This window comes from Mercenaria mercenaria, chromosome 19 (assembly GCF_021730395.1).
Source record: "Mercenaria mercenaria strain notata chromosome 19, MADL_Memer_1, whole genome shotgun sequence".
In the NCBI taxonomy this organism is placed as follows: Eukaryota; Metazoa; Mollusca; class Bivalvia; order Venerida; family Veneridae; genus Mercenaria; species Mercenaria mercenaria.
This window is the reverse complement of record NC_069379.1, coordinates 39,858,936-39,870,492: the sequence shown is the minus strand read 5'-3', so window position 1 is coordinate 39,870,492 and position 11,557 is coordinate 39,858,936. Positions and strand designations below refer to the sequence as shown.

At 34.8% G+C, this 11,557-nt stretch overlaps 1 protein-coding gene and 1 long non-coding RNA gene across 2 annotated transcripts; both read right to left on the bottom strand.

Moving 5' to 3' along the window:
* Nucleotides 1-38: 38 nt before the first annotated feature.
* On the bottom strand, nt 39-4,647 carry LOC128551038 (multidrug resistance-associated protein 1-like). Its single transcript, XM_053531311.1, has 7 exons — nt 4,590-4,647; nt 4,071-4,208; nt 3,392-3,504; nt 2,541-2,664; nt 2,150-2,330; nt 1,065-1,233; nt 39-79 (listed from the first exon to the last, which is right to left on the bottom strand). Exons 2-7 carry the CDS (start codon nt 4,142-4,144, stop codon nt 39-41), a joined length of 702 nt encoding a protein of 233 aa, XP_053387286.1. The 5' UTR covers nt 4,145-4,208; nt 4,590-4,647.
* A 3,048-nt stretch (nt 4,648-7,695) lies between these two features.
* Nucleotides 7,696-11,242, bottom strand: LOC128551254 (uncharacterized). Its single transcript, XR_008368741.1, has 3 exons — nt 11,137-11,242; nt 8,913-9,086; nt 7,696-7,830 (listed from the first exon to the last, which is right to left on the bottom strand). It is a non-coding gene; the product is annotated as an uncharacterized LOC128551254 (long non-coding RNA).
* Between the last annotated feature and the right edge of the window lie 315 nt (nt 11,243-11,557).

Below are 11,557 nucleotides of genomic sequence, written 5' to 3'. Positions count from 1 at the left end.
TTCATTATACGACAAATTGACGCTCAAAGTTAAATCTGTTAGCTCGGGTGACCACTGTGTAGTGTAGCGGAATATTCAGCTATAAATAATTATTGCAAATATCTATTCAGAGACTTATCATATGACAAAGAGACGTTGAAAGGTGAACTTGTTTGCTCGGGTGACCTCTGTGCGGTGTGTAGTGGGGTATGCATGTGTAAATCATTATTGCAAGTATATATTCAGAGACGTCATATGATAAGGAGACGTTCAAAGGTGAACATATTAGCTCGAACGATCACTGTTTCGTGTGTAGCAAAGTACTTACTAGTGTAAATAGTTATTGCAAGTATAACTATTCAGAGACTTATCATATGACAAAGAGACGTTCAAGGATGAACGTGTTTGCTCGGGCGACCTCTGGCGTGTAGTGGAATATTTAGAACAAATTTGAGAGGTGTTCATATTAGAAACTACAGACAATTTTAAGTATCATCAAAGGGACCTATAGTTTGGTGTAGCGGAATATTTTGAACAAATTTGAGACGGGTTAAATATTAAAATCTACAGACAATGTATGTCAGGTATCATCAGGCGAACTTTTATTCTGGAGTAGCGAAAAGTTTTAAAGGTGTGCCAGAACAGTAACAGCAGATCATGTGTTGTAAGCATCCATTAATGTTTAAAATAAGAAAGTGGAAACTCCAAAGGTCGTTCAACTCGACAAAAATGAACATGTTGCAGGCTCGGTTTGACTGAGTCTGTCCAAGGACGGTAGTTGAAATGCATGTTATCGTCCACGCTCTCTAGCCACGGGTTGAGCAGAATTCAACATTAACGTACACGGGTTACAAATACAAAAAGTTAGAGACATCCGCAGATGTGTTCATACGCCAGTGACATGAAACCTTCAATGATACACTAGCATGAAATGCCATGAAAAGCGGCGTATGGTCCCCATTTAAAAATGGGGGATCTTAGGTTACGGAGCCTGCATATCAGTCAAGTGCTGTCTAGTTTTCTTCAATTTTAGGTACGGTGACCAACAGGAATCATACAAAACACATTAGATAAGATAAACATACCCATAAGCGTCCAAAGTTGCGCTAATGCAATACCAAACGTAAACAGAGTGACGAACGCATAAAAAGAGAACGTTAAAGAATCCTGTATTCTTTGACAATCTACAGACATTAGATTGACAATCTCTCCAATAGTTGATGCTTGAGTTCCACTTCTTTTCATCGTTAGTGCCTGAAAAAATGAGCATAAGTCTTCATGGAAAATACCATTTCAAAGTTGTATTAATTAACTTATTCAGAACAGAAGGGATCATTTTAAGTGGAAGTATCTGTTAGGTAAAATGATCTACAAACAACTTGGTAAATTTAATCAAGGAAACAACATAATCAAGACTATACAAATAATAAGGAAGACTGATAGGATGTATAGAGCTACAACAAATCAAGTCAAATAATAAGTTCTTTCAACCTCCCTACCCTTCTACCACCGGCTGAAATTCGAATAACCTCTATGATCCCAACATAACCAGAAATACATGCCAATAATCGAGTCCGTTCCAAGGCGGTGCCCAACTATGTTCCTTTTTTTGTTTGTTTTGTCCTCAGGTGTTTGCTTTGTATGCTAGTGTTAGAAGTGTGCACATCTGCGTGCTGTAAGTTTCGTTTAGGGGAGGCTGCGTTTTTGGAACGTGGCATTCCCTGTTTGATATTTATCTTTGATTTTTAGCCACTATATAAATCTGAAACTTCTACACTAACTGGGGTTATATTTTGAAACGATAATAGAACAAGACATGCTGTCTTGACTAAGACTCAACACGAATATTATTAAAAACAATTGACTTCTGCATGAGGAGTTGAAACATTATATAAATGGAACTTTTTGATTAAGGTAGTGGACCCGTTATGACAATCGGCAATTTCCGTGCGGTTACGTATCCTCCGTATGCGATTTCGGCATTCTTCGGTCATAACAAAGAAATATGTTTATATTGACCGGAGAATGCCGAAATCGCTTACGGAGAATACGTAAACGACCGGAAATTGCCGATCGTCATTTCGGGTCCACTACCTTAACTGAATTGAAGTTTCCTCCTAAAACCATATTTACTATCGAATTAATACAGTCAGCAATTTTATGAAACTACCTTTTTGTATATCAGACACATAAGTGCTGTTTTTACTTTGAGTCCGACGGCTTGTATGTGGTGGTAGGACATGTGATAGAAGCAAGAGCTGATACAGAGGTTCACAAACAACATACAACAGAAGAAATAACCTTCCCATTCAGGGGCGGAGCTCTTGTCCTCGGCTATAGTTATGATGAATCTAAAAGTAAAAAAAAGAAGAAACACTGAGGTATCTTTATTTAAAAAAGGTTAAATTAGTACGTTTGACATCCGGTGAAAATAACTAAATATTTGATACAATTGTAATTTCATAAATGTTAGATCTAGACTATCTGCGAATAAAGACACACAAGGTGTAATTACATATAAGATTGTCTGTATTTAGATTTAATCGAAACTGGTAGCATACCTGAGTGCAATAGGTTCAAGTAACCACAATACCTCAGCAATTGTTCGGTAAAATGTCGCTTCCGTCCAGTCCCACCAAAACACTCTAAGCAAGGCCAAGAACAGGTTAGGCTTTGTACTCTTCTCTGTTAATGTATACGAGTATGTTGAATGTTTACGCGATATTTTTTATAAATGTATAGAGGATATTACATGAATGTCTTCTCATATTGAATTATTCACATGTTTGATGTCGCAGGAGTGAAATAAAGCTATTAATAGTAATACATGAGATTAGTAATACACTAATGCACTTTGACGTCAACGCCGTATAAAAGAACCTAGAGTTCTACAGAATTACCATTTTGAAATCGAAACAGTGTGACATCGGACATACTTTACTAGAAAAACAACGATCAACCACTACAAATCTTTGCATTTGATTTCTATATATTCAACTAAATCCTCAAAATGTTGAACTTGAAAAAAAATCAACTGATGCCTTTTAGGTTCGCTTCAAGTTCGTCAGTTTCCAGGTCGGGTAAGTCCTCATTTAGATCTCACTTAGAGACAATTACTTTAGAATATCCATGAAACTGGTATTTGAATTTGTTTTTGATCATATGAAAGCATAACAACAGACACGCCTCATTACTGACTGATTGTTGCCACTTTCTTCGCATCGATATACAATGTATTTGATAAATATACAATTTAATTGATAAATATCATACATATAGAGTGGAAACACGTGCTTTACATTGGCACGAGCTTATGGATCGTATACTTATTATACACCACTATATAAAAGAAAAGAAAAAATTGTCTATTGTCTACAACAATATACTGCTAAATATATGTACACATTTTTACCATGTTCTTGTCTTGTAGACTGTCCGCTTATAATCGGTGATTTTTCAGAAAAATATGTTTTTTCGCCATTTGCCTTGTACGCAGTCGAAGCTGAATTCCTTGTCTTCCTCATTCTGCAAATCAAACATGTATTATCTAACAGTTACGATAATTAGATACCGTATTTGTTCGCTTATTAGACGCACTCGCTTATAAGACGCACCCCGACATCGGACATGCCATCTGGGCTTACTTTTCGCTTTAATTTTCTAGTAGTACACACTTATGAGATGCTTCCCATTCTTTGAACTTGAAAGATGACTCCTAATAATGCGTCTTATAAACGAAAATACACGATAATGGTTGGCTTACGGAAAGGTGTGCTTCTTCTCAGGTTCATGCCCGTTCCTAAGAAAATAGCCGAAGTATTTTAAATTTCGCTCTTATTTCATTAACTTAAACTTTCGAAACATATTAATGAAGAAACAATATATCAAATACAGTTATTTGTCGTTGAATTAATTATTTGGTATAACTTGTCTATTCTACATTTATCTTCCTCCTTTTTCTTTAATGTTTCTTTTGTCCCATTTACTGTTATAAATGTTACCTGTTAACATTACATTTGTCTATACTTCAGCTTTACATGCCGCCTCTAAAAGTGGCACGAGAGTGTCGCATTAAAATTGATTATTAATACCTGTTTGCATTACATTTGTCTACTTCAGCTTTCCATGCCGCCTCTAAAAGTGGCGCGAGAGTGTCACACTTCATTCTAGGAGAAGGGGACCAAAACCGTTCTGGAAAAAATCTTTTCTTGTGTACATTCCAGACGACGCTGCAAAAAAAAAAAAAAAAGACTATGATCTCACATCTTATTTCGCGGAAATTATGACAAATAAAAAGATACAATATAGAAAAGCTCTCCGAGGTTTTTCAATGTCAGAGAAACGTGTCAAAACATACTGTAGGATATTCGTGTACTTATATATACATCCATAAGGACCCTATAACAAAATATTAACTAGTTTCACATAAAGAAAAAATGTTTATCCTACAAAAGGTATTAATATATAATACACATATAACTTTCAATGCAAACCTCTTTCATGAAACCGTGAATATATTGAAAATAGACATGTCTCCAATTCATTAGCTATCAAAATAAACAAACCACATAGAAGCAATATTAACGTATTTACAAATATTCTGTACTTACCTGGTAAACCAGTGATATAATGTTTTGTTTAAAATTGATGCATCCTCTTCTGCCCATGGTTTCTATAATAATGGTTTGTAAGATAATGGTTTCTAAAATTATGGTTTCTAAGATATTGGTTTCTAAAATACTGATTTGTAAGATAATGGTTTCTAAGATAATTGCATGTGAAACATATCTATCCTGTCAGTGCTCTGTGTAGATAAGAAAACTAGTCAAGGTGACCTAACAGATTTACCGCGGTGACCTAAAAAATAAGTATACACGTTAAATGACTTGATTGCGTTGACATAAATAGATAAAGGTACACTTTAAATGAATTGGTCTCGGTAACCTTAATACATAGAGACACACATTAAATCAATTGGTCGCGGTGACCTTAATACATAGAGACACACGTTAAATCAATTGGTCGCGGTGACCTTAATACATAGAGACACACATTAAATCAATTGGTCGCGGTGACCTAAACAAATAAGGACAAAACGTTAAGTGATCAAAAATAAATTAAATGAATTGGTAGCACTGAACCAAGTTTATAAGGGCACACGTTAAAGGTGGTCAATCACATTTAATCAACATTTAATGACATTTTTTACTTTTTGTATATTCTGGTAGAGAATTATTTAAGGAACAAAAAGACCGATTACATAGAGTTAGATTCTTATTTGAAATGTATATTTTACTATTTTTATAAAATTTTGTAATTACTCCCCTTTAATATGAAAGTATATAAAAAGATGGGTATTTCTTTTTATTTCGATACAATGTCTAGTTTTACATTTGTATTTGATAGACATATCAACTATTGAACAATCTGAACCAAAATGCAAGTTTTAAAGCTGTGTGTAGCTTCTGAATTCTTTTATTTCCAATTTATCTTGGTTGCGCAACCAAGATAGGCAAAGGGCGGTAATAATAATTTTTCAAACTTGCGTTTCTAATGAATTCCATCTAAATACATAATTTTTAATGCAAATATTTTACAAATATATTACAATATGTCTAATATTTATACATTTCCTTACGTAAAGTACGTTTATCAAATTTATACTTATGATAAAATAACTCTATCTTGGTTGGGCAACCAGGATAGGAAAATGAAATTTTAAAAATACCTCCAGTGAAAATCTAATTTGTATTAAGTGTTAAGTGAACATAAATGAGTGTAAATGATCAGATGCTAAAGTTTCGAACAAATCCGTTACATGGCCAAAATCTGATTATCCACCTTTAAATAAAATAGTCACGATGACCTAAATGAAGTACAGACAAAACAGACGCACAAAACGTTAGTGATCCATATATGAGCCGCACCATAAGAAAAAAAAACATAGTGCGTTTAAGACCATCATCCGCGCGGTCTGGTCAGGACCTGTGCTGTTCGCTTACGGTTTCTCTAATTGCAATAGGCTTTGAAAGCGAACAGCCAGGATCCTGACCCGACTGCGTGGATGCACAAGCTGGTCTGAATTAATGCTGGTCGCATATGCACTATGTGTGTTTTCCTATGCTGCGGCTCAATTACAGCTTACCTTTTCATCTAGATTTTCGTATCCATGCGGTATATAAGATTCAGCCAAACTATGTAACACCAATTGCAAGATGATAAATGCAGAGTACAGGTAAAATACTGTATCTTCAGCACAGTGTTCCTACAAATAAAACAGTTCACGTCAAGATAGGTTACAATACACTAAATAGCTCTTCTTTATTCTGTATAAAATTGACATATTTCCAATGGCCGCAGCACACATCAGGATCTATTTTATTTAAATGTCTGTAACTTACATTTTCTTGAAGACTATTGTCAGTGCTGAATAAAATCAAAAGAAAAAAGGGGATCATGTTGACTTCAAAAAGAATATTGTCAGTCAAACACACAAACTGCAAAAATCAGCTAAGAAATAAAACCCCAAATTGTAGTGGTTGTGTATGGTCTAAGTTTCCATGAAATATTCTTTCAAGTTGTTATTTCATTATGAAAATGCCACCTATATGACATAGATCTGTTATGTGAATGTTGCAAAAAATGTAAAGAAAATAAGGAAAATAACTCTACAGAGGAAAACAATCTGAGGACTATTTGTATCCACCATTATGCTACCATTTTTTTCGCGTCTGTAAGTCCATAGATGCTCTAAAAATTACTTAATTGCTTAAGTGCACTCATGAAAATGAACACGTTATATTTTCTATACGTAACGCCTAAATTGAATTTAATGTAATTTGAATTATACTTACTATGACTTGCAAAACCTCCATTGCTCCAGCCTATTACACCACATTATAGAACTTTCACTTCTTTAAATTTTCAAATACATATGAGCCGCGCCAAGAGAAAATCAAGAGAGTGGGTTTGCGACCAGCATGGGTCCAGATCAGCCTGCGCATCCGCGCAGTCTGGTCAGGATCCATGCTGTTCGCTAACGGTTCCTCCAATTGCAGTAGGCTTTAAAAGCGAATAGCATGGATCCTGACCAGACTGCGCGGATGCGCAGACTGGTCTGGACCCATGTTGGTCGCAAACCCACTATATTGGTTTTCTCATGGCACGGCTCAATTATGTAAGATTTTGGCGTTGACGTACCGGTTTTGAAGCGTGTGAATACGTGGCGAGGCCTTCGGTCAACAACATCAGAAACCAGAAAACGAAAGGAATAGCTGAAGTCTTCAACCCCTTTCTCCGTTGATACTGCTGTAGAACTATAGACAACCACTGAAATGTTGTAAATGTGATTAGATATCTTCCAAGTTTTATATCTACCCTCTAATAGTGGGATAGCTTGGTATATTGTTGTATGTCTGTATGGCTGTGCACACAATTTATTTCAAAGTTTGAATAATAATGCCCAAATTCTGTAATAGTTAAAAGTACACGACACCCAAATTTTATATTAGGTTCAAACATGTCAGATCATTTTTCATGCCTATAACGTCCAAAATAGATCGTGGTTGCAAACCAATTTGAGGATTTTTTGGCTTTATTTATTTAGTATATGACGTCCTAACAGTGCCAGTATTATGTGACGTCATCTACGTAAACGTAATAGCACGGAAATTGCGGAACTTCGTTACAAGTTCAATAACTTAATTTAGTACTTACAAATGTAGCAAATTTTAATGCAGACGACACATAGCTCGCGGCTGATACAGCAGAGTAGGCTTCGCACCAAGGCCCATAATGCTCTTGTAGAATAAGTGACAACACAGTCAAACAGCTCAGTATGAATGACACCACCTATGAAACAAATGGCATATGAGCCGCGCCATGAGAAAACCAACATCGTGCATTTGCGATCCGCACAGTCTGGTCAGGATCTATGCTGTTCGATTTCAAAGCCTATTGGAATTTGAAAAAAAACAAAAAACACGTTAGCTAACAGCATTCATCCTGACCAGACTAAGCGGATGCGCAGGCTGGACTGGATCCACGCTGGTCGCAAATGTACTATGTCGGGTTTTTCATGGTGCGGCTCATTATTATGTTGTTATACATATTTGAAAGGGAAACGTGTGGTTATTTTCCATTCCAGTAAACTCTGGAACAAAATAAATGCGATTATTTAAAATGTAGAATGGTGGATGCTAATTATAATAATCATCGGTATACATGTGACGAAAAATGGTTATGAATGTATCGATCTTACAAAAAGTATTTGTCTGTTTGTTTGTTTTTGGGTTTAACGCCGTTTTTCAACAGTATTTCAAAAGTATATTGATATAACAGGGTTGATTATGGTAGCACCTTTTAGCTTGGATGCTGTTTTCGGCTCAAGTTGTCGAAATATGTATTTTTAATTTAGTGTGACGAAATAATTCCGCTATATTTCTCGTCTTGAACATTACGTCAATGATAATTTTGATAGTTCAAAATTTCTCTTCGCTTAACACGCATATAGATAAAGTTCGTCATGCAAACACTAATGAAAGTTAAAATGTGTCAAATAAATGAATGCAAATATTCATATTGAGTCATTGCCGTGATTCATTAGCGCAGGAATACCTTTGATAATATGATGTTTGGGAAATGATTTTAGTTTTGCGTGATTTGTTGACAAATAAAACACGATTTTGAGTTCAGATGCGTAGTAATCTAATCACGAAGACCGTTTGAATTACACTAGGAATGAATACTAATATAGAATCAGTTTTAGTCGTAAATGAATGGAGTAAACCGGAATTGCCAAAAGTAACTCAATTTGCGAAACATATTTAAATCGACAAGACAAAACACGGTAAAATCCTTCTTTGTTTATAGAAAAGAAAATCTTAAAAGTGTTAGAATTACTACTTATTGTACAATCACATGAATAGCTTTACCCCTTTGATCATGTTTAAACGTGACACCGGAAGTGGACTTTTCCTTGTTTTCTTCTTGATATAAAGCACAAAGAAAGGGGAGACAATCCACAGAAAAGCACATGGTATCAACGTCAGTGTATTAAGAAAACATGCTGAAAATTGGGGAGTTGCAGTGTTGATCGTGGTTTCATCCTGAAAAAAGAAATGAATTGTAGAAATTTCAAACAATCTAAACACTACAACCAGTCCAAATTCATTCGCTTCAGGCTGGTTGTTTCTGACTGGCTCTATCTGTGCATAAATTTGAAATTGACCAATGACAAGGCCGCTTTCTGAGACTTGTCTAATATCTTTAACAAGTATGTTTAAATGGAGCGGTGGTCTAGTGGTTGAAGTGTCGGCCGCTTACCCGTGGGTCTTGGGTTCGGAACAAATTAGGGTCATTACCGCACCTTTTCATATGACACCAATACTGGGTTTTCCAGGAAGCAGTCTCGAGATATTTAAAAAAAGCATGAAGCTGTCAACACAAGACATCTAAAACTGTATTGTAGCACTAGCAGTCTAGCAAGCTGTGCATAATGAAGCAATATCTAGTTTTTTGGTGTATTAATATCTTAACATAGGGCAAATATGAATCCATATATTTACAGTGGCAAAACATCACCAGTTAATTACTCTTTATCACCAATATCTCAACACCTTTCTAACCGCAAACGTGTGCTGAATGGAAAATCATCACATAGGACAAGATACAAGTTTAAATGCGAATTTTGATTGAAATGCTCCATACTCAGGAGTCATTTGGTTCGTAGTCATTTAGACCCGTATATATTGGACCCGTAGTTATTTTGGCCCGTAGACATTGGGCCCATAGTCATCAATGATTTAAGACTGGAATCAGTCAGACCTCTTAAAATGCAACTTGCAGTAACTTTCTTTTTAGTACATTCCGTACTGCTGAAACATTGCACAGCTGCATTGTTTTAGTATTATGTCATATTCATGAAAAGTTTCAGCAAAATCCGTACACGATTTGCAAATATTTGGGTAAGAGTACTTCTAGCATTTCGAAGCCTGACTCTCAAATTTAAAGTGTTCATGAATACGGGCACAATATCATTTTCTAAACATTTAACAAATACTGAAACAACGTCTTTGATAAATTAATGTTATATGAAACAATTTTAGCAATTAATTTTAACATTGACCTTGTGAAGAGAAATCTTTAAACGTTAATATTATTCTTTGGTAATTAGAAAATAAATAATGTAAGTAGCTTAAACATTTGTTTAAAACTAGACGACTTACGCGACATAATAAAAAAGTCTGCAAATTCAATAATCGTTCATTGGTAAATAATCATCACGATTTTTGAAAATTCAATAATCGTTCATCGGTAAATAATCATCGCGAATTTTTGAAAATTCAATAGTCGTTCATTGGTAAATAATCATCGCGAGTTTTTGAAAATTCAATAGTCGTTCATTGGTAAATAATCATCACGAATTTTTGAAAATTCAATAGTCGTCAAATAATCATCGCGAAGTTTTGAAAATTCAATAGTCATTCATTGGTAAATAATCATCGCGAATTTTTGCCAATTCAGTAGTCTTTCATTGGTAAGTAATTATCGCGAATTTTACAAATTCAAAAGTCGTTCATTGGGAAAATAATCATCGCGCGCTCTTGCAAAATCAACAGTTGTATATCCTGAAAAATAAACTCGTAGCTCAAATTCAATAGTCGTACATAGTAAAAATTCATTATGATTTCGATAATTTTCCTTACATTTGTTAGTCGTACATTGTGAAAAAAGTATAACGAGTTCCAACAAATTCAATAGTCGTTCATTGTAAAAAATAATCGTCGCGAGTTCATTAATATTCAGTAATCGTTCATTCTGAAAACAATCGTCGCAATTTTCCGTAAGAGTCAAATACGCTTGCAAGCAAATTACACAAGTCAGAGATGTAAGAACCTAAGGAATAGTGATGTGATGTGTAAATCACCTATAAAATTAGAACAGAACAAATATTACGAAATAAAAACTCAAAATTAAGATACTTAGAGAAAAAAAAACACAACACTTTTAGATATATTTTGAACGCCGATGACTAAGTTTCTAAACTAATTTTAAAGATATTAATGCCCTATTCTTTAGACATTTATATTTGTCCAAATATTTCTAAGACAAGATAATATTATATCTTATTTTCTTACATTCTATTTTTCATCTTACCCATAAAATTTCCCCTCCACAAAAGTCTAAAAATAACGAATTTGTTTTATTTAAGTCCATATCTGGAATAAGCATTAATAAGATCCAAATCAACTGGCTTTATATTCCTGTTATCAGCGACGTATGGATTTATACTATTTCAGTTTAATTAAGACATAATCTAAGGCACTCTGTCAACAAATTAACCGTTTGTTTCATGTGTCTCTATCATTTTTAATTATTCAGTTATTTTCAATTATTCGCAGCTATTCTAAATCGTTTCGTAAGCTAAGTTACGGGGTTTTGTAGGATAGCGGTGACAGAAGTGCGGCAGTGGGTTCCGCCATACCGACTCCATGCATGCCACATGGTGACTTTCCCAGCTTTAGAAATGTCTCAAGTGTCCATGCAGGCATTCGTTTCTGCATGGGCGAACACATTG

Excerpts from the sequence above, each read along its gene's own strand:
- LOC128551038 (XM_053531311.1), bottom strand. The coding sequence starts at position 4,144 with ATGAAGTGTGACACTCTCGCGCCACTTTTAGAGGCGGCATGGAAAGCT. Across the intron at positions 3,505-4,070 it reads GACAAATGTAATGCAAACAG|AATGAGGAAGACAAGGAATT; the intron begins GTATTAATAATC and ends TTTGATTTGCAG. Across the intron at positions 2,331-2,540 it reads CTTGAACCTATTGCACTCAG|ATTCATCATAACTATAGCCG; the intron begins GTATGCTACCAG and ends TTTTACTTTTAG.